The sequence below is a fragment of the Microcebus murinus genome, chromosome 10, assembly GCF_040939455.1.
Source record: "Microcebus murinus isolate Inina chromosome 10, M.murinus_Inina_mat1.0, whole genome shotgun sequence".
Classification (NCBI taxonomy): domain Eukaryota; kingdom Metazoa; phylum Chordata; class Mammalia; order Primates; family Cheirogaleidae; genus Microcebus; species Microcebus murinus.
The window spans coordinates 23,587,313-23,611,206 of record NC_134113.1 but is presented as its reverse complement, the minus strand read 5'-3'; the positions used below and the strand labels follow the sequence as shown (position 1 = coordinate 23,611,206).

General features: G+C 37.7%; 1 protein-coding gene across 3 annotated transcripts in view; it reads left to right on the top strand.

Annotated features, from left to right (window-relative positions):
- The window catches only part of CFAP54 (cilia and flagella associated protein 54), a 303,509-nt gene that overhangs the window by 123,492 nt on the left and 156,123 nt on the right, over positions 1 to 23,894 (top strand). For all 3 annotated transcript variants that reach the window (XM_020287907.2, XM_076007090.1, XM_012775331.3), the window contains 7 exons: positions 4,891 to 5,114; positions 5,217 to 5,352; positions 7,505 to 7,613; positions 18,139 to 18,291; positions 19,995 to 20,186; positions 21,878 to 21,965; positions 22,264 to 22,473. In XM_020287907.2, coding sequence (XP_020143496.2) covers positions 4,891 to 5,114; positions 5,217 to 5,352; positions 7,505 to 7,613; positions 18,139 to 18,291; positions 19,995 to 20,186; positions 21,878 to 21,965; positions 22,264 to 22,473 — 1,112 coding nt within the window. The remainder of the gene's footprint in view (positions 1 to 4,890; positions 5,115 to 5,216; positions 5,353 to 7,504; positions 7,614 to 18,138; positions 18,292 to 19,994; positions 20,187 to 21,877; positions 21,966 to 22,263; positions 22,474 to 23,894) is intronic.

The following is a 23,894-nucleotide window of genomic DNA, read 5'->3' as shown; positions in this document are numbered from 1 at the left end:
TTAAACAACACAATTCTAAATGACCCATGGGTCAAAGAAAAAAACAAGAGAAATTAGAAAGTATTTAAAGCTAATGATAACGTATCAAAATTTGTGGGATACAAATAAAACAGTGCATAGAGGGAAATTTATAGCTTTTAATGCTTAGTAGAAAAGAAAAAGATATAGCATCAGTTATCTAAGCGTCTACTTATAGGAGCTAGGAAGAGAAAATTAAATCCACAATAAGTAAAAAGAAGGAAGGAAAGAAGAAAAAGAAATAAAGGAAGTGATAAAAGCAGAAAAGCAGAAATCAGTTAATATAACATAAAAACAAAATCAATAAAGTAAATTAATATTTTGAAAAGATTATTAAAACTGGTATACTCCTAAGAATACTGATGCACAAGTACAACAGCAAGAGAAGCACAAATGACTGACATATTAGTAATGAAAGAGGGATGTAATTACAGATCCTATCACTATCAAAAGATAACTAAGGAAATACTGTGATCAATTTTTACAACTTAGGTGAAATGGTCACATTTATTGGAAAGCGCACCTTAGCAAATCTGACACAAGAAGAAATAGAAAATATGAATTACCCTAAATATATTAACAAAACTGAATTCATAATCAGAAACCTTTACATAAATAAAACTCCAGACCCAGAATACTTACTTGGGAAATTACAGCAAACATACATGGAATGAATAATAAATCTTACACTTTTTTTTTTAGAAATGAGGCCAGCTTAATTCTGACTGAGATATCAACCAAGAAAGTGTGAACCAATATTCCTCATGAACATAGACACAAAACTGCTTAATAAAATGCCAGCAAATCAATCCCAGAGATGTATAAAATATGTAAATGATGATATAATATATAAAATGTACAAATATGCAAATGACAGTCAAGTAGGGTTTATCCCAGAAATGTAAGGTTAACATTTAAAAATCAATCAATGGAATTCACCATATTAACAGGTTAAAAAAGAGAAATTATATGGCCATTGAGATGGGTGCAGCAAAAATATTTATAAAATTTAGTGTCCATTGATGTTAACAACTCCCAGCAAGCTAGGAATAGAAAACAACCACAGATAACATCATGCTTAATGGTGAAGATTGGGAACATAGCAAGGTCAGACATCCTGGACAGTACAATAAGGCAAGATAAAGAAATAAAAGGCACATGGATTAGAAAGGAATACTACTGTTTTTATTTGTGAACAAAATGATTTCTTACAGAGAATCTTGACTCTATAGGACTCTACAAAGCAACCACTAGAACTAATAAACAAAGTAGCAGGATTTAAGATCAATATACTAAAATAAATTTTATTTATATATACTAGCAGTAAATAGTTAGAAAATGAAAACTTAAAAACAATATCATTTAAAATATCATCCAAAATATCAAATATCTAGGAATATATATAATGAAACTTGCACAAGATTTCTACACGGAAAACTATAAAACATTACAGAAAAAATAAAAGAAGGCCTAAATAAATGAAGAAATATATCATGTTCATGAACTGAAGACTTAATATTAAGAAATGAGTTATTCATAACTTGATCTATTGGTACAATGACATCTCAATGAAAGTCCCAATACGTATTATTTTTGGTATAAATGAACAGTTCATTTAAAAATTTCTTAGCAAATGCAAAAAAAAAGTGAATGACTAAAATTTTTTTTAAAAAAGAACAAATTTGGAGGACTCACTACCTGATATCATGACGTACTAAAGCTACTCTTAATGGTATTATTGAGATAGGAGGGGCTGGACTTGAGTTACTCAACTGTTTGGGGCTGTAGATTGGCCATTAAGTGAATCGACAGGGCTTTTCTTTGCCTTAAGAATTTCTAGAGGTATACACAAATGTATTAGGGACTCATGGGAAATGAACACAATAATTCCATAGTAACTCATTAATTTAGGCAAAAAGAGGATCATCTATAAGATTTTCTCATCTATAGTCTTGACCTTTGCATCAAGGAATTTGGCATATTGTTCCATAAGTTAACAAATGTAACCAGTGTAATAGGGAACTTCGTTATTTGTTTATACTAAATTTTATTTTTCCTAAAAACTTTATTGTTTTAATATCCTTAAAGGGATTGTGATTGTACATCAAGAACTATAGATCTTAGTTAGTGCTTTCCAATATAGTAGACATTAGCTATGCATGGCTATTTAAATTTAAGTTTGAATTAATTAAAATTAAATAAAATTAAAAATTATGATGCTGGCTGCGGGTTTGTCATATATAGCTTGTATAATTTTGAGATATGTTCCTTCTATGCCTAGTTTGTTGAGGGTTTTTTTTTTTATCATGAAAAGGTGCTGAATTTTGTCAAATGCTTTTTCTGCAGCTATTGAGATGATCATATGATCTTTATTTTTGCTTCTATTTATGTGGTGAATGATATTTGTTGATTTACCCATGTTGAACCATCCTTGTATCCCTGGGATGAAGCCCACTTGGTCGTGGTGGATTATTTTTTTGATATGCTGTTGAATTTGGTTTGCTAGTATTTTATTGAGGATTTTTGCATCTGTATTCATAAGAAGTACTGGTCTGTAGTTTTCTTTTTTTATTGTGTCTTTTCCTGGCTTTTGTATCAATGTGATACTGGCTTTGTAGAATGAGTTGGGAAGGATTCCCTCCCTTTCGATGTTATGGAATAATTTCTGCAGTATGGTATCAACTCTTCTTTGTAGGTCTGGTAAAATTTGGCTGTGAATCCATCTAGTCTGGGGCTTGTTTTTTATTGGAAGATTTTTTATTGCTGCTTCAATCTTGCTGCTCCTTATTGGTCTGTTCAGGAGTCCTGTTTCCTACTGAGTCTTGAGAGGTTACCTGTTTCCAGAAATTTGTTCATTTCTTCTATGTTTTTGAGTTTATGTGCATAGAGATTTTTATAGTATTCACAGATGATGGTTTGCATTTCTGTGGTATCAGTTGTAATATCTCCTTTTTCATTTATGATTAAGCTTATTTGAGTTTTTCTCTTCTATTCCTGGTTAATCTAGCAAAATGTTTATCAATCTTGTTTATCTTTTCAAAGAACCAACTTTTTGTTTCATTGATTTTTTGTATAATTTTCTTGTTTTTGATTTTACTTAGTTCTTCTCTGACATTAGTTATTTATTCTGCTAGCTTTGGGTTTGGTTTGGTCTTCCTTTTCTTTCTTTTTTCCCTTTAAAAAGTTATTTTTTTTATTTTCATTTTTGAATATATTTCAAAGATGAAGAGTGACATATTCCACATGGTCAGACTGTATCCTAACATCAAGGTTTAAATAAAATATAGAATGGATTTTTACGAAATTGAAAAATATATATGCTATATTTTAAAACTCTAGCTGTGATGAGCAACTCTTTGAAAATATGTTTAAAAATTCAGAGTCTTGTCTGAAGACTAACCTGTAAGAGAGGATCAACTAACTTACTCAGTCCTGGACATTGCTAAGTGCCCTGAAAGTGGTGGTTAATAATTTCCTTTTGAAGTGAAAAATAGTAAGCATGTTTCTGAGCTCTGCTATCAATCTTTAATAATTTCAGATTAAGGCATTGTCTTTTGATACAAATGAATATCATCTTTAAAATGTGGCCTTAAATAAAATTTTTTTTAAATTTTTTTATTTTTTCATATTATGGGGGTACAAATATTGTTAGGGTTACATATATTGCCCCTGCCATTCCTCCCCATGCCCAGGTCTTCCTTTTCTAGTTCCTTAAGATGTGTCATTAGAGTGTTAATTTGTGGGCTTTCTGCCTTTTTGATGAAACAATGTTCAATGTCACTAATCATCAGAGAAATGCAAATCAAAACCACAGTGAGATATCACCTTATCCTAGTCAGAATGGTCTTGATTTAAAAAGTCCAAAAACAACAGATGCTAGTATGGATACAGAGAAAAACGAATGTTTATACACTATTGATGGGACTGCAAATCAGTACAACCTCTATGGAAAACAGTATGGAGATTCCTCAAGGAACTAAAAGTAGACATACCATTTGATCCAGCAATCCCACTACTGGGTAATTACTCAAAGAAAAAGAAGTCATTTTATCAAAAAGATACCTGCACTCAAATGTTTATTGCAGCACAATTTACAACTACAAAGCTGTGGTATTAACCCAAATGCCCATCAATTCTCAAGTGTATTAACAGAGTGTGTATATGTATATCACAGACTGCTACTCAGCTCAAATAAGGATAAATTAATGCCTTTTGCAATAATTTGGATGGAACTAGAGACCATTATCCTAAGTGAAGTATCTAAAAAATGGAAAAAAACAAGCACCACATGTATTCACTATTAAATTTGGAACTAACTGATGAGCACACATGTGCATAGAGGGAAGTAAAACTCAGTGGAAATCAAGCAGTGGGTAAGGAGGAAAAGGGGATGGGCAAAAACTTGCCTAATGGGTACAGTGAACACTATCTGAGTGATGGGCACACTTATAACCCTGACTCAAGCATTATAGCAGTGATCCATGTAATCAAAACTATTTGTACCCCCATAATACTTTGAAGTAAAAAAGGGAAGCCATGTTTTCCTGAAATCTTTGATTGATAAGCACCTTAACATTTAAAAAAATTCAGTGGCACTAATCACATTTCAAAAGCTCAGTAGCTACAGGGGTTGAGTGACTATATTGAACTATATTGAGCAGCACAAATGTAGTACATTTCCATCATCTCAGAAATTTGTATTGGATAGTACTGCCTCAAATTATCAATCTTTGATTTGCATAATCAAAACATATTTTAATTTTTTTTGGTTCAGTTCTTTTCCATGTTGCATTTTTATCACATTCAGTTTTCAGAAAAAATATGTAGTAAAATCTGAAATTACATAATTCTTTTTCAATGTGCTACTTGCAGTCTGTTGAAGACAAAGGAGAGTTCAGTGTTCCAAGCTGTTACGGGAATATTAAAAATGATAATGGTGGTTCTAGCCTTACTTTTGAGCATCCTTTGGATGATGTAAATTTGGTTGATTTGAAATGGATCCATGACTTTGTGTTAAAATCTCTAGAAGTTTTATATCAAGTGGAAAAATGGGAAACACTAGTATCGCTTGCCATTCAGTTCAATTCAATTTCACAGTAAGTACTGCTATAAGGGCAATTGAAAGTAACAGACTTAATTGGGAAAAAAAGTCTTTTGACTAATGTTTACTTTTTAATGTATTCTTTACTTCTGTCTAGTGAGAGATATACAGAACAAGTGACACCACTCTTGGTATATGCACAGCGCCAGCTTCTTCTGAGAATACAGCAGTTCCAGGGCCCAGATATTACCCAACAACCTTGTGCAATGTACGAGGCCGAATATGGAGAGAAGGTAAGTTCAATTCTATTATTCATGCAGTTGTGATTCCTTATGAGTGCACATATAATATACAAAGACTTAGAAATCAGATGAATATTATTATTTTCACTTAGGCATTTATCATTCAAATCAACAAACATTATTGAGAGCCTACTGTGTGCCAGTAAATACACAGAGTAAACAGAAATTAAGTACTTGTGCACAAGAAGCTTCTATTCACGTCAGGGCTGACTTATCCATTAGGTACAGTGGAGACAGTGTCTAGAGCCCACAGTACTTTCAACGGCCTACTAAGTGTTTTAATTTCTTTTAAAATAAGAAAAAAATAACTTTTAGGTCAAATAAAATGTTTTTATTTTTATTATTCATATTTTTGTATTTCTACCAATACAATCGTAAAGTATAGTTTTTAATTTATTTTTAATGGAAAAATGGCCCATGAAGGCAAAAGTGCCTAGGGCCCATGGAAGTCATGGTATAGCTTGAAACAGGTGGAGAGAAGAGTTAAGTAAATTCTCTCATTTACTAATTTAACAAATATGTATTGACTCCCTAATTAGAGCCATTGCATACGGTTGTATAGTCGGCTTCCCAAAGGCCCCTGGCATATGCAGGGGCTTAAATCCAGCCCCTTCTCTCCACACCAGCCTGTGTGCTGTGGTGTTGCACTCACTCAGCAAGGACTGCATTTTCTCTTCTCATGTAGGTTCCTTATGGTGATAGCCTTGCCTCTTACATATTCTATTTTGGTGATGATACAGTTTGAATTCCTGCTTCATGGAGTTTAATAGGACCATATAATAAACATGCAAACAGATAAATAGATTTATGAACATAAGTTCTCTGAAGAAAATAAAATAGATCAGTGAATAGAGATAGGCTGAGTGGGGGGTAGAAATGTTAGTAGGGGTGATCAAGAGGACCTCTGGGAGATGGTGATATTTGATGAGAAGCGGCCAGCCATACAATGACCTGGAGAAAGAGCATTGTAGCCTAAGGGAAGAACAGGGGCAAAGGCCCTGAGATGGGGCAGAAAGAAAGCCTACGTGGCTGAAATGTGGCAGATACACTTCTGAGTCTTCTTTGTCGCTTGTTCTTCTTCCTCTTCTCTCTGAAGTCTTCATGTTAATGTGCCCCAAGACTCTGTTCTTGAACCTCCTGTCCTCTCTATCCACATCCTGTCCTTTAGTGAGTTAATTCAGTCTGTGGCTTTAGGTACCATCTCTATGATGATGACTATTGACAATACATCCCCATTGTAGACCTTTCTCCTGAATTTTGTGTTGCTATATCTAACTGCCTGTATTGGTCAGGGTTCAACCAGAGCAGCAGAACTAGTAAGATAGATCTATCTTATCTATTGAGTGGAAAAAACAAAGTCTGTTTCTCCCCTTGCGCTCTTACAACATGATTCTGACACCAGATGTGTGGGAATTTCTCCCCACCAGCAAGCAAGAAATCAGTTCTGTAGTGGATACCACCATCTGTATATCCTCCAATTTAATTCTGATACAATCTACTTGGAGATAGCAACAGATCCCACAGTTTGAGGGCTCAGTTCCACAAGACTGGGGTTCAAGGAGGGCTCTATTTTAAGTGATAAGTTAGTTCAAAGGGTAGGGGCAGAGAAATGGAGAAAAGAGGGTCCTTAGACTCTTTAAAAATTTTTCTTCTGTCTAAAAATATTCTGTTTTCAGATGTTTTATAATTTTGAGACTCAGATTTCTGCTAGAAAATAAATTGTCAAAATACTACAGAGGAAGTTAGTTCTGCAACACTTCACAAGGGAAGTTAAAATTGAATTAATTATGAATAGGGTGGAAAATTTGTCGTTAGAAAAGCAACCAATATTTTAAATACATTTCAACTCACATAATGGAAGATATATTTGTACTAGAGAATATATAGAATAATAGGAAATCATATTCTAATTGCTTTATGTAATTTGCCTTAAGCTCTTCCAGCTGTGCTATACAAAAGAAATATGAAAAATTATGTAGCTGCTTTTTTTCCCTCATGATTAAATGCTATTCTAGCCAGCTTTTATTTGTAGCATTGTTTTGTATCTCTTTATTTTGATAAATAAAAAATGAGAGAAACATTTCAAGTAAGCCAACTTTTTAACTGTAAATACATAAGTAATATTTGTTTTCATCTTTCCAAGATAACCTGCCGAAATTTCATTGGGAAGCAGCTTAGCATTAATGTTTCAACTGTTGAAGAAATAGATATAGGAAACTACACGGATTTACTAAAAATGCTTACCTATTCAGGTCAGAACCAATTTTATTAATAACTTAAAACTTAATTTTGTTTAAAACAAAGTTTGCCATTGTGTTCTACATGTCAAATCTTCCATAATTAAAATGTTTGTAAAATCTCTTTTGTAAGTTTCTTTGCCTGAAAATAGTACATTTGATATTTACCACTTTATGTTGCTATAAATATCACTTAAGGGGGATTAAGACACTTTTTTTTAGTTTAATCTGTAAGTTAAAAAGGGTAATAACAAAAAAGGAAAAGGGAAATTGATGGGAAAAATAAAGATGAAAAAAGGTTGTTTTGTACATTTTTCCCTGTTTTTATCTTACTTGGGAATCTTTTGCTATTTGACCTTTTGCTATTTTCTTTGTTCTCTTGGGCTTACGTAATAACTTCCTTTTCCATATTCAATATGGATTATTATATTGTCTTTACCATGCTTAAGTTATAGGTCTTTTAACTATTAATAGAACACAGGAGAAGATTTGTGAACGTTGTGACTTCTTTGCTTTTAGCTGATAAGCCCTTTTGGAATGTTCTTGGCAGTGCACCTTGTAGGAATGAGGCAATAGAATAAGATGAAAATGGAAATAATCTACTCTAGACTTCACTTTCCGTTTGTCTGTTTCTGCTATAGGAAAGAAATGTAAGTCTTCTCTTTGAAGTGTTAGGATCCATTCACTTATTTATCTCTCGGTTTTAAGTATGTATGTGTGTATAAATGTAATCATTCATTCATTCATTTATTGAGTCAGTCAGCCAGCCATTCAGTTATTCAGAAAACATTTGCTGAGTATCTGCTATGTGTTAAGTGCTGCATTAGGTACTGAGAATACAAAAATGAAGCAAACTAAAGGCTTATTTATCTGGGAGTTTGCAGTCCATTGAAGAAGATCCATAAATAAACCAGAGATTATGGTATAGAGGGATAAGATATGTAACATTATTACTACTGCTGCTGTTATAAACACTAATAGTTAACAGCATCTGCTTTTGAGAGACTGCAGTCTCTCAAATGGGGCCAATGTAAAAGGAAAAGGCAAAAGCTCAGGTTAGAAAGATTGACAGGAATTAGATAATAAAGTGTCTTAGAGGGCAGGATAACGAGATCCAGTTTTATCTGGATAGCTGAGGGAAGCTAGTTAAAAGGATTTAAAGAAGGAAAGTGAAATGATCATATTTGCATCTTGAAAGAACCTTTGGCAGCAGCATGGGAGATCGATTGCAAGGAGACCAAATGGAATCAGAGAGTGGCGACTCCTGACTTGTATTAATATTAAAGTTTCACGTGATGAAAGCCTGGACTTGGGCAGTGAGAATAGGGAAGAGGACAGATGTGAAAGAAAGGCAGAGCAAGCCCACAGGACTGAGTTCTGTGCTGGTTAGATGTGGGGGATGGATGAGGGAGGGTGAAGTTCAAGTTGCCTTGATTTTTGGCTTGGGTGGCCAGATGCATGACAGCGCCTTCACCTAGACAGGAAAACTAAAAGGAGGAGCAAGGTAGAGCAAAAGGTTACTTTGGAATTACTTGCTTGGATGTGATTCATCTAAACTTGGATAATAACTGAATAGAGCTATCCAGTATGTGGTTGGATGTATTAATGAGGCATTCAGGAGAGAGATGTGTGGAGATATGTATTTTGGTCATCAATATATTGGTAGTGGCTGAAGTTAGGGGTTTGGATGAGGTTATCCAGGGAGAGTTATGTGGGGTGTAGGCCTGAGGATGTCCTCCTGGGTAGCACCAACAACTCCCAAGTCTCACTGCCTTAAGACAAGGGGGAGAACAAAGTCTATTTTCTACACACGCTACTCTGTTCAGTGAGGTGGAGATCTGGGCTGCTGCTACTCGTAATGGAATCTCCATCCTGACACACGCTCCCATGATTCTTTCCAAGTCAGAAAACAGGATTCTAATGTTCCCCGCTAGGAGAGCTGTTCGTAGTGAAACCATGTAGGGGCATGGGTTATGAGCACATCCTTTGCTAGACCACATGTGCGTATACTAAGTGCTTTATGCTAAGGGCTTTCCATGGATTATCATATTTAATTATTATAACAACCCCAATAAAAAAGTTATAATTATGCATTTCACATCAGGCACTCTTACAAATGCTTTATGAATATTAGCTTACAGTCACCTAATGAGATAGGTTGGTTGTTATCTCCATTTTTCAGGCAGAACAAAGAGGATGTGGTAAATCACATGCTGGCTTTTAAAGCTGCTACTTGAAAGTGACACGTGTCATATCTGTGACAAGTCACATGGCCACACCTAACTTCAAAAAGGGGAAGAGAAGTGTGATCTTACTTTGTACTCAGGATAAAGGGGCACAGAACATGCGAAGAGTCCTAACTAGTATCATGAAGCAAATAGAGGAGGAGCAGTATCTGAAAGAGATTGGGACCTGGCCTAAAAGTTGGGAAGTGAAACAGATGACAGTGGTATAGACAAAGCCAAGGAAAGAGTGAGTTTTAAGGATGAGGAAGCAGTCAACAGTCAGAGAGAGAGGTCACATAGGTGAGGACAGATTGTCTGTTGTATTTGGCAGTAGAAGTGGTCATTGTCACTGGCCTCATTGTCATGACACCCCCAATTTAAGGCCTTGCTTTAGTTGTTTCTCCTTCCTGAAATGCTCTTTCCATATGGATGTCTGACCAATAAGCCTCTCACCTCCCTTAAGTTGTTGTGTACATTTTATCTTTTCAATGGGGCTTACCCTGACCATTCAATTTAAAGCTGCACCCTGCCTGCTTCCTCCAAACTTCCTTTACTCTGTTATATGCTCTCTTTTTCCTAAAGCATTTCTCGCCATCTGTCATATTGTATAATTTAGGTTTTTGTTGAGTTTATTGATTACTAGTCTGTTTCCCCTGGTGAAATGTAAGCTCAATGAGAGCAGGGTTTATTGTTTTGTTCACTGATATAATCCAAATCTCTTCATCTATGTCTGATGCACAGTAGAAACTCAGTATCTATTTGCTGAGTGAATGACTTTGTAACCTTGGAAAAGATCGGGAGGGGAGTGGGAGTGTTTTGAGTGATGGGAATAATAGCGGTGAGCTATACCTGCAGAGAGTCACTGAATAGAGAATTGCTTTTCAGGAAGTTTAGCAGTGATAAGCTAGAAAGTGCCACAGAAGCTGGAAGGAAATAGAGAGCTCGGGGAGGGAGGTCAGAAGAGCTTTGTTTTATTTGCGTGTCTTTTTAATAAGAGAAAAGGAGCATATTTATATAGTAAATGGGAAGAGCCAATAGAAGGAGAGGGAGCTTAGAGATAGGAGAGAAAGATATTGGATAGAGCAAGGACGTTGAGGAGACACAAGGCAGAATGGGATACAAGGGGATTAGCCTTAGACAAGAGGGTGAGACACTGCTTCTGCTAGGGCAGAAAGGAAGGAGGAGAGAATAGGCCCAAATGCAGGAGAGTTTGCAGGTGGTAAGCATAGAGGTAAGCGTAGGAGGACCACTTTCTTGTGGTCAATCTTGTGTGACTAGTTTCAGTCAAAAAGGTGTGAATCTTCCTGGGCATGATGTCCTTTTCTTTATCTTGTCTGTGAAAGCTTGGAGTTGCCCTCTTTTGGAAATCCATAACTCAAAAAAGAAAATGTGTCAAAAATGGTTATCAAAATGATGGCTAGCATCAAGGGGATAAGGAAAACATACCTAACCAAATTCTAGACCTGTGTAACAATAGGTGTTCATTGATGATGGATGCAATGTCAGAAAAGCACTTTACTTGCCTCCTGTTAAAGTTATCTTTGGAAAGGTGAGGCGGTGGTGGTGAGGCAGAGGGAACGTAGGTGCAGTTGAGCCACAGTGATCCTTTGGATTGATTCTCAATCATGGTAGAAGCACAGCAGTTTGAACAATGAATAGAGAAGAAATATTAAAATAGATTAAATTTAAAAATTTTTGTTATGGCAGTAATAATTTATTGAGCCAGAACTATCTTTAGCTTTTTAAATTTTTACAGTCTTAGGAGGTAGATATTATTATGTTCATATTACAGATGAAAAAAAAACAGATGAGAAAATGAAATGTTACTAGTAAGTAGTGGGATTGTGATTCAAACCCTGGTCAGTCGAATTGCTCAATTCCTCAGGGCTTCATTGAGCTACCAGGCCTATTCTCCATTGCTCCCGTTTAGGTTAGAATCTCCTCTAAACTCACAGCACTCAAGAAAAAAATTGCTATATTTTATATATATATATATCATATATATGATTATGGGAGACAGACACTTTATTCTGACTTACTGTGGTAGTATGGTAATTTTTAGATGATCCTATACACTAATTATAGGTTTTACATCGAATATATTTTATATTGAATTATTATCATTAAAAACTTTGCATCAAAACTATGGCTCTTTATAAGATTCTAGAATTCTAGAGTCTTTATAAGATTCAAGGTGTGACTAGGAACACCTTGTGGCCTATGCTTTTGGGTTAATTTGGCAAATTTTTAGTATGCTAAATTTTTTCAGTGCATTAGATTCAGATCATTAACATGTTTATAAGCATGTTGGGTCTTATGTATGTCACCATGACATGTTTACAATTCTTTTATAAGACCAAGTATACTCATGATGGTTTCCACTCCATATCGCTGCTTTAGAACATCATAGATTTTCTTTTGGCACAATAGCATTTTGTGGTAATGCTTGATACATTTAATTCTTTAGAACAGATATTGCAATGCTCCAGTGCCTAGGAACATTTGGTGTACTCATTATTTAACAGCATCCTATTCTCCCTTCAACTATTTAATAATGTATATGTAATTTTGTGTAGTCTCTGTAGGATTTGGAGAAGTGAGAATACCTCACTTTATAGATTATTCTGGTATGGATGAGTAACTTGCCTGCTTGTTAAGCTCCATAGGGGAGATGACTCTATGGATATGCCTTTTTTATTGTAGTTGTTTTTGCATTCTGTCTGGAATCTCTTTCTAGAGTTTTGACCTTATTGGTGTTTAAGTTCTCTGATAGGGTCATTCAGTCCTCAGGTGTGTTGGAATTTGCAACCCTTTGGCAGGTGTGTTTTATTAGTGCCTCTGGGCATTTGAATGGATGTGACCAAATGTGTAGAAAGGAGCCCAGATTTCAAATCACTGCCTAGGATCCTTCCTTGGTGAACCCATCTCTCAGGACTCATTGGCATCTCAGCTTTCATTTCTACCTTGGTACAATGAAAGACATCATCTTGTTTTTAATTTTTTGTTCCTCCTTCTCCTTTTTCTTACCTATTTCAAACTGTTGAAGCTATTAGTGCCTTTGCAATAGCTTCTTAAATTATCCATGGAAGGTTTTGGAGAGAAACCCCCTTGAGTCAGAGCTGTGAGGATAACGCTTCCAAAGCAAATGATATTTCCTCATTGCTTTGTGTTATTTTGCTCATGTAGACAGCCACACCACCCCACAGAACACTAGTTACACAACAAGTGAAAAGGCATGCTAGGGCTTTAAAAAAAAGAAATAAAGTAAAATTTAGGAAAAACACAAAGAGGAATTATTTATAAGCAGATATTTGATAAAAAGTAGCAGGATGGTTTTATTCAGACTTTATTTTTATTCTAAACAAGATTTTTCAGATGTTATTTTAAAATGTAAGCTTTGTGGGGGCAGGGACTGATGTCTGTTTTGTTCACTTGTATTTCCTCAGTGCCCGGCATGGTGCCTAGTACTTGTGAGTGCTCAATAGATATTTTAAAGTATATTACTAGCAGTCATAATGTGACCCTTCATCTACTGAATGCTTACTCCATGGCAGGCACTATGCTAGACACTTCCACACACAGGTTAAAACAATAACCCTCTGAGTCATCCCAGTTTGGGGTACAGGGATGCTCTGAGATTAGGATGGGAATGAGCCTGAGAAATGTTGAGGGAAAAAAAACCTGGAGTCCTTGTGAACCCAGGGAGCAGGGAGGTCCCAATTATCATCCCAGTTTTAAAAGATATTTAAAACTAAGGTCTAGAGAAAGTGTCTCATATTATTAATATGCGGGGGCTTCCCACTTTCCACTTTTTCTTTTGTTTGCTGTTATAGGCTGAATATTTGTGGCCCCCAAAATACATATGTTGAAATCCTAACCCCCAGTGTGATAGTATTAGGAGGTGGGGGATTTAGGAGATAATGTAGGTTATGAAAGTGGACCTCATGAATGGGATTAGTGTCTTTATAAAAGAGACTCCAGGGAGTTCTCTAGCTCTCTTTCTGCTATGGGAGGGAGGCCCCAATGAGAAGGAAACCATCTGCAAGCCAGGAGGAGAGCCCTCACCAGAACTCTACCATGCTGGTCCCTGATGTGAGACTTCCAGCCCCCACAGGTGTGAGAAATAAACTTCTGTTGCTTACAAACCACTCAGCCTGTGGTAGCTTGTTATAGCAGCCCAAACGGATGAAGACACTTGCCCTGGCTGTCCCTGATCTCACTCTCTAAGGAGAAAAAGATAAAAGCCAAATTTATGAGTTATTGCAAGAAAAATAGAAAAACTGAGCAGAAATCAGGGTGTTGTGCATAAGGGTGCAGGAGTGAGGAGGGGGGGCATGCCTTGTCTGGGGTCATGCATGATTGGGTATGGCTTAGAGGAGAGGGACATTGTGGGGGCAAGATGGTGGGGATAGGATGGAGTAGACAGGAGAGTGAAATTGGTAAGGTAGAGGAGTGAGAGCTCCCATGGAGTTATTAGGAGCTACTTTGGTCTACGTGTTTGATTCTCTTAAATGTGTGGTAGGTTATTGTGTCAGGACTGAACTTTCAGGAGAACAAGTATTTCTGTCAATGCAGCCATGTTCCTGGTTCAGCTAGAGTTTGGTTTGACATTGGGGTATATTGAGAGATGTCGTCTCTGTGGCCACAGCATGTAACCCCTGTCTTACTCCATCAGGGCCTTCTTGCTCCCTAAGCTCACAAGGGAAACCTCATTAACTTTTCTCAGACTTATTCCTGTCCTATTCACAAAACATCTCTGTGCCCAAATCAGGAGACCTTAGATCTGAGTCATTGCCTGTTACCTGAGATTTGTTGCCCTTGGTGAGTCATCTAGAAAAGGCACTGGCCTTGAACATTCTCCCTCTTATCTATTCTGAGGGCTGAAAACAAGTAATATTCATCAACTTAACTTTTCCTCCTTTGTGAAGTGTGAGTGATATCTACTACCCCTTACAGTTTTTAAGGTGCTGTGAGGATCAATTGAAATTATTATTAATAAAGTTTATCCCAGCCATTTAGCTCTGAAAACTTATAGCCAATCATTTATTTAACAAATACTTATTAAGCACATACCATGTAACAGGTACCGTTAATGGTGCTGGGTATATAACAGTGGACAAAATGGACAAAAGTCCCTGCCCTCATGGCATCTGCATTCTAGTGGAGGGAGACACCTGTAAACAAGTCAGCCACACAGTATAGCAGAAGGTGCTGAGTGCTTTAGAGAAACCAGAGCCCAAAAGGAGGATGGGGTGCTATCATATTGAGTAGGGTGATCAAGGAAGAAGGAAGGCCTCACTGAGAAGTTAATAGTTCAGCAATAACCTCAGAAGCTAATGAAGCAAGGCCTGGAGATATCTGAGGGAAGACTGCCCTGGGCCCAAAGTGAACCACTGGCACCAAGACCCTGAGGTGAAGCCTGCAGGGTGTGGGAGGAGAGATCAGGAAGGGGAGCAGCAGAGCAGGCAGGAGGAGCCAGCTCATGTGGGGCCCAGTCGTCTACTCTGAGAGCTTTGATGTCTGCTCTAGGTGATGAGGGAGCTGTTGGGGGCTTTGGATAGAGGAGTGATAGGGGATGACTTACATTTTAAAAGGAGCCCTTTGGCTGCTGTGCTGAGAGCACATAGTGGGAGTGGCCTGGGTGGAAACAGGGAGGCCATTTAGGAGGGCAATTGCCATACCTCAGAAGGCGATGAAGAGATCTTGCAACATCATGCGAGTGGCAGTGGAGAGTAAGGCTGGTGAGAGGGGGTGAGGTCCTGACCATCTTCTGAAGGGAGGACCAACAGGATTTGATATGCTGGTTCGATTTGGGGTATGAGAGAAGAAGAGGAGTTGAAGGTGATTCTAGCTTCTGGCCAGAGCAGCTGGAAAAATGGAGCCATCCTTTAATAAGATGGAAAAAGACTATGAGAGAAGCAGGTTTAGGGTAAGATTTGGAAATCAGTTTGGGATATGTTAGGTTTGGAGCTGTCTGTTGGACACACAGCAGAGTAGGTCGTTGGATAGATGGGTCTGAATTTCAAGAGATTTGGGGCCAGAGATATAAATTTGGGAGCCACCAGGACATGGATAACATTTAAAAGCATGAGGGTAAGATGGTTAATGCAGTGAGTGTAAATTAAGAAGAAAAGAGAGTCAGCCTAAGGACTGATCCCTGGGGCTCCAATGCTAAGAGTTTGAGTCCATGGGGTGAATTATTAAAGGGGAGGAAGGAGTGATTATTAAAGGGTTGGAGAAGGACACCTTTAAGGAAGAGAGGGACAAAGCCTGATTTACATGAGTTCCAGAGAGAATAGGAAAAAATGCATATAGACAACTTTTTGAGGCATTTTCATGCAAAGTGGAGCAGAGAAATAGGGTGGTAGCTTGGGGAGAGAGTAGGGTTAAGAGAGAGGTTTTGTTTGTATGTTTTTTTGTATGTTAGTTTTTTAAGGATAGGAGAGATAACAGCAAATTGTGTTGCTGGGAATGATTCAGCAGAGGGGACAATTGGTGATTTGGAGATGGAAGAGAATTGCTAGAGTGAGAGCCTGGAGGTGTAGTCGGGCACAGGTGCTGGAGGTATGGGGTTGGGGGTCTTGAGGGAATCTTCTTGGATTGCTTCTTTTTTTTTTTTTCAGTGAGATGGGAAGCGAATCATTGGCCCTGAAAAGACAGGAGAAGAGGTGATTCTCCCCCTTGTCTTTTTTACCACATAGCCAATTAACCATTCCTGTTGCTTCTAACATGGGAATGTTCCCTGTGGTCCCTCCTCGTTTCCATGGCTACCAACATTAGTCTCATTGAATCGCAGAGTATCTGTGTTGTTGTGGTCCAACAGTCCCAGCCACCAGCTTCTTTCCATAGCAGTCTGTTATGAAGACAACTGTTGGCTAACTCTTTCTAAAATATCTTTCTGTCAGAGCCCTGCCTCTTTTTGAAGGAGTCTTTCTGTCAAAACCCTTCCTGGGCTTCCCGTTAAAGAGGATGAAGCCCAGTTACTCGGTGAGGCTCAGCACTCTGGCAAACTCTCTTTGTTCTCCAGGACTGGCCACCTCATCTCCCTGTGCCTTGAACTCACCACCTTCACTACTGCTTCTGTACCTCTGCTTGCACAAACTAGTTCTGGATCCTAAGGGAAGCCTTATTTTCCTCATCTGTGAAATGAGGAACAGGATAATAATGGTGCATACCTCTTATGGTTGTTTTTAGGTTTCAATGAAAAATCACAGTGAGCTATTTAGAATAGTTCCTCACATAGTGAAACTCATAAATAATTTTTAGTTACTCCTATTCTTATTCTACTTATCTAAAGCCCCTTGCCTCTTCTTCCTAATCAATTTTCCCTATCCTCTAAGACATAGCTGGTTTATCTTCTCTGTCACAAAGTCTTTCTTATTCACATTTTCCTGCCTATGCTGATCTCTGTCTTCCATTTTCCCCTCATTTCAGCTTGTAACCAGGCACTCCCTGCAAAAGTGACTCCAGTATTCCAGTGTTGGAGTATCCCATTTCTTAAGCAGGATTGTGAACTTTTTGAGGACAAGGGTCATGCCTCTTAACCTCTTACAGCTTCATTACCTTGTAAATTACTATATTCAGGAGGCCTTAGATTTTAAAGAGGACATTCCACTGGTTCAACTTGTTGAAGAAATCAATTCTTTTGTTTTTCAATCCTGCAAGCTTTGATTCTTCTCTTTCTTGGGCCCATTTTTCATAGGGTATGCAGCAAATCTGCAGCCTTCTTCCTGGGACCACCACTCACTCTCCAGAGACCTCACAGCAACTCTCTCCCACCATCTCCCCTTTCTAGGAACTTTTCAGGACAGCCGGTCAGTTCCATACCCACTCCTAGGCCCCCCCTTCCTTTCCTCTTTGCCCTCCAATGTTTGGAACCTGTCTTTTCCTTCCCTGCAGAGAGCAGTTGCCTATCTTCAATTTTCTTTGTTTCCTCCTTTCTTCTCTTTCCCAAGATACCTTTGCTTTGAAGAGGCTGCAGAAAAGGAGTAGATTATTTCATTTTTTATGATCAGCAAAAGAAAAAGTAGGAGGCTTCATAAGGAAAATTGGCAAGATCTAAAGTTATTTGCATTTCATAAGAATCAAAAGTTTTCTAAGGTTTTTTTTTTGAAAGGAACTTTCAAATATACCAAAAGTTAAAAAAAAAAAAAAAATTGATCCGAATGTTGAAACACCAGCTGCAGATCTAGGGGCTTTGAATTTAGCAGCTTTAGATTGGGACCAAGAAATTCTCTGAATTAGAAACTCGCCTGCTACTAGCTTGGCTCGATGCAGCATTTCATCCCCAACGTTCCTTCTCCCTTTCCTTTCAGAGTGCATTCGAGCCAAACAGCTCGTCTGTGTGCCCGTGGATGTGTCAGACACCTTGAGATGTTTTAGGGAAACCCTGGAAAAATCCAAATATCATAACAGATCGGCGCGGCACAGCAGAAAGTTGCTTTTGTTATTTCTCGCACAGACACAAGGTAAAATGCTGGTTCTGTACCCGAGTCTTTATTCATGTGGGGTTTTCACCTCGCATGACGGTCCACATTCTGCCCTCACGATCTTCCCTCTTCTCTCTTACACTTTACTCCAACCAAGGCACTGTCTCACTCACCTACTTTTATGCTTTCTGTAAAACTAGCAAAATCTCTTAAGTGCAATAGATATGAAAACAAAATCCCTTGAGTACAGTAGATATGAAAATAATATTCATTAATTTTTTGATTCTGTACATTCATAGTCATACAGTTTTCTTTGCAGATATGGTACTTTTTTTTTTTTTTTTTTTTTTACTTTCATAAATAGGTGGATTGAATCATACTGGATTAACTAGAACCTTTTACCAAAATACTCCTTTATCAGTGTCAAAGAAATGGAAACATTTACAAATAAGAACCAACAAGATGTGTTATTAATACCATAGATTTTGATCTTAGAGATCTCGTTGCATTACATTTATTTGTTTTCTCCCTTCTCCACATTATCAGTTTGTGAACTCAACCAAAGCAGGGCTTTGAATGGTTCACAGAAAGAGGGTACATTCAAATTTAGGCTAGAAAAAATCCTGAAATATCTGTACTTAGGTTATTTAAAATTTTTTTAAATCCTAATTTGTATTTATGATCCTTGCTGGTCAAATTTATCAGAATAATAAGAATTACCTTAGATAATAGACTTAAATAAACTTAAAATAATTATATTCTAAAGTTATTAAAATAGATTTCAACTTATACCTAATTAAGATACTAATTTCCACTGAACTGATCTTTTAGAAATTTGACCATTTTTAAAAAAATAACCACTGGCAGAGTTTTATTCATTTATTTATTTATTTGTTATTGTTGTTGCCATCTCTTACCCTCTCCCCCCCAAAAAAACACTTTCTCTGATATGTATCCATACTTTTGGGTTGTATTGTCTGTAGACTCACATTATATAAAATTATCTCTCCACATCATGTTCACCTTTTTCAGTTACTCCATACATTAACAATGGATAAGGGCATGAATAAAAAAAAAAAAATCAAATACAGTTCCTAAGAATGGTTTGCAACAACTCACTCTGAATCTCAGCTGGTACCAAAATATTTTCAGTATTCTCAATATCCCTAGTCCTCTGGCCATAGACTTCAAAATCCATATTAGTTCTCTCTCTGCTTCTTTTGACTATGTACTTCCTCTAAGATATTTTTTCTTTTGTTCCCTGTGTGTTCTCTGATCTTATAAAGAGACAGGCTCTTTCCCATTTTTTTCTGTCTCAGGCCAGAACTACCTCTGTATTGTTTCTATCCCAGAGGTTTCTGCCCCAGAGGCAAACTAGCATCCTACTCTTGGAAGCTATTTTAAAAAGACAAACTCACCAGTCCCAGAGAAGCAAAGCATAATCTCAGCGTTCGCTTTCTGGCTGACTGCCCCTCCATAGTGTTCTATGAAATAGCGTGGATATCTACACCACCTGGGATCTTCAGAAACAATCCCAGATGTTAAGTTTAAGGAAATCGTGTCCCTCAAACTACAAATAAGTTGCAGCTATATACAGACTCTTTCCATTTCCTTTTCTTTTTCCACTTCCATTTCCTTTCTTTTACAGTTCCCTTTCCATTTCCTGTACCTTTTTCCTCCCACCAAATTCCCATCTTTCTTCATTTTACATTTCTTTTTTATTATTTTTTCCATGAATTTAGGAGAGAAAGGAGTAACCAATTCCAAATTCACTTCTGGAAAGGTGGAATTTTGCCTGGGGACGGAAGAGATGCATATGTCCATACCCCCTGACCTTTCTCAGGAGCACTTCAGAGTTTTTAGCTCAGTGGAGAAGACCAAACTTCCCTATTCACAACTTGGACTCGTGATTTCTTCTTTTTATCAAACTATTGGTAAGATTTGTCCATTATGTTTTCAATATGACCTTCCTCATTAATGCTGAGATTGCATCTGGTCCTGAAATGTTACCTTTAAAGGTAGGATACAAGAGCTTGAACCACAGTCTATTCATCACACACTTGTAGGCAGTGACAGAATAGTTGGAAACAGAAGATGCTACCAGCCCCTTTGATACCCTCTCTCCTATCCTGGCTGTCACCATTGTGAGAGTCTAGGTCACCCTTTGTCTATCCCTCTTTAACTGGAACTGTGAACCCCTGTGGGGGTGGGGATGATGCCTGTTTGCTCTGGTCCCAGCTGATTCCATTCTCTTTGTCTTTTTTTTGAGTTGGCTTTTCTACAAATTCTGCAGTGTATTTTCAACCCATCTTATAGATCCAAGGTCCTATTTTATAATTTCCTCTTTACTTCCTGAAATAAAATTTATACTTCATATATTCTTCTTATACATGTTATTTTGAAAAAAGTCATTATGAAGCCAAAATATAAAATGGAGGAAAAATGAAACAAAATCACTTTATAATAAAAGAATCTGTGTGTTAGTGTGTAAAGGCTCAAGCATTAGAAGGTATAAAGAAGTAGTCAGATGCTTATATTTAGGATGTAGAATCACCATGAATGTGACAGCTACAAATACAGACCGCTATGGGTGTGTTGTATTGGTGCCCCAAGTGCTATCAGCATTGTTAAGTTTCATGACATGATTTTTTAAAATGGCAAATAATTCTTGGTAAAATTCTGAACAAAACAAAGTACTGCATTGGTTGCATTTCTGGAAAATTCAGGGTATTTAGAAATCATGCAAAAATGCCCTTTTTATGTGCAAAATGAAGTTAGATGTTAGACTCAGTTAGTTATAAACAGGTTTCTCAGCTTTTCTTTCACTGTAGAGGAAGTTTCTGTGCCTTGCAGGTCATCTAGTATCTTTGGTCTTGTCTTATGAATTACCAAGAGATGCCCCACTTGACAACTAATGAAACCCTTCCTCAGATTTCTAAAATACCCTCTAGGAGACAGTACTGCCCTCATTAGAAACCACTGCTATGTCAATTGGATTTTTTTGCTGTACATTCCTGAACCCATGCATTTATTAGAAAAACAACAAAAAAAAATTCATGTGATATTAAAGGTATGTTTTCTGCATTCAGGTAAATTCAGGTATATTCTGTGATCTTGTCACATCTCTGCTAAAAAACAAATCCGTTGAGCCTCCCTATCTGCTATGGGATAATGCCCAAGTTTCTTCATGCGGCATTCAGAGGACTCCAGCATCTGACCGCTTCCTCCCTCTTCATACTCCTGATTCACCCTCTCCAGAAAAGCATGCTGCAGTCATACTGAGCATTCATGTATACCCATCCTTTTTCTCCCCTCACATGCCTTTTCTGAGCTTCTCTTCTCCACTATCTCTCCTTGCCTGACTTTTATCCCACTTTCTCCATGAAGCCTCCTTGTTACCACTTGTTAGATCCAATCTCTCACAGCTCTGTGTTCAAACAGAGCACCGTTTGCTTTCTCTCTGCGTGTATACATTGCATGACATTTGAAGGCACTATTAGCTTGAATTTGGCTTATTACAATCTACACAGTTAAGGAGTTATGCAGTTTAAAATATTCTTGCAAATATAAGGAAAATATTTTTCCAGGAACTGACATTTGTTCTTTTACTTGACTACAAATATAGATGTTCTTCAAGCCAGCAATCAAAGAAGTCTTAAAGTTCAGGCACTGCATACTCTTGGAAGTCTTCTTGTCTTCGCAGAAAAGAAAAGGTAGATTTTTAAGAGTCAATAGAACAAGGGCAAACTTGTTTGTTTGTTTGAAAAAATTTTTAATTATTGTGAAACAAAGTTGTGCTTCATAAATTTTAGTTCTTCAGTAATACTACATTGCTCCATTTTATTCATCAGATACTACCTGAGAGAAACCGTATGAACAATGAATGGATAGATTTATTCTCTGATATGTCAGTCGACATGTTTCTGCAGTGTATTTGCTTCCCCTTCTGGAAAATAGATTTACTAAAAGGACTCAGAAAACACACTGCCTGGTGCTCTGTTTCTGTTTTAGGGCTGCTTTTAAGTGTTGGTGTCAAGCTCTTGATGACATATTCAGAAAACCAGATGTGCTACAGACATGGAAAGAGTTTGGCACGTCACTCACCAATGCCACCAACAGCTCTTCACCTCCAGGTGTCAAAGACTACAGTGAGGAGTTTCTGTCCAAAGTTGGCATTTGGGGGTGTTTGCAAGGAGCGGTCATATCAGCAAAGATAGCACAGTGAGTATGAGGACAGAATGATCTGCATCAAAGCTAATAGCTTCCTTTGTGGGTGCTCACCTGTGCCCTGGAGAGTGTCATGCCTCTCACACACTGGATTCTTGTGCAGTCATGTTCATATCATACAGGGTTATTTGTGATGTTTATTGTTTATTACCATCTTCACGTAACACCTCCCACCCACCAAAATAGGAGCACCACATGGGCACAGGTGTTTGCTTTATTCTCTGATGGGAGACAAGTGCCTGACCTGGAATTGGAGTTCAATAACTACTTGTTGAATGAACAAATGAGTGAAGGAACAGTTAGTATGGGAGCAAGAATAATAGTGTGGAGGTAGCTGACTTGGGCCTAGTTCAAGAGCATCCTAGTAACCCATGCCTCCCAGCAAGGTCTGCGTTATCTCTGAGCCTCAGTGTCCTCATCTGTAAGCCAGAGTGGTAAGAATTATATGACATATTGTATCAGTTTGCTGGTGCGGCTATAACAACGTACCACAGACTGGCTGGCCTAAACAATAGAAATTTGTTATCTCATGATTCTGGAGGCCAGAAGTCCAAGATCAAGGGGTTTGATTGATTTTTTCTGAGGCCTCTCACCTTGACCTGTTGATGGCTGTCTTCTCACTGTTCCCTCACTTGGTCTTCCCTTTGAGCATGTCCATGTCCTTATCTCCTCTTCTCATAAGAACATCAATCATATAGGATTAGGGTCCACCCCACGACCTCATTTTAACTTAATTACCTCTTGAAAGAACTTATCTCCAAGTACAGTCACATTCTGAGGTTACTGGGGGTTAAGAATTCAACATATGAATTTTGAGGGGATACATTTGGTCTGCAACACATACTGTATTTGTGTCCTATTGCTACTGTAAAAAATCACCACAAATTTGGTGGCTTAAACAGCATAAATTTATTATCTCAGAAAGCCTAAAATCAGTGCCAGCATGGCTGTGTTTCCTCTGGAGGCCCTAGGGAAGAATCTATTTCCTTGTCTTTTCCAGCTTCCAGAGGCCTCCTGCAGGCCTTGGCTCTCATAGCCCCATCTTTTTTTAAGTTTTATTTCAGCATATTATGGGGGTACAAATGTCTAGGTTACATGTGTTACCTTCCCCCTGGAGTCTGAGCTTCAAGCATGTCCATCCCCCAGATGGCATGCATCACATTCATTATGTATATGCCCATCCCCTCCTCCCCCCTCCCATCTGCTTGATGCTCGATAAATGTTATTCCTATATGTCCTATTAGGTGTTGATCAGTGAAACCAATTTTTGTAGCCCCATCTTCTAGGCTTCTAGGCTTCAAGACCAACAGCCTAGTGTGTTTCTTTCTCACTCTCATTCTCCCCTATGCTTCCATCCTCACATCTCCTTCTCTGACTCTCACCCTCCTGCCTTTCTCTTATAAGGACCATTTTCA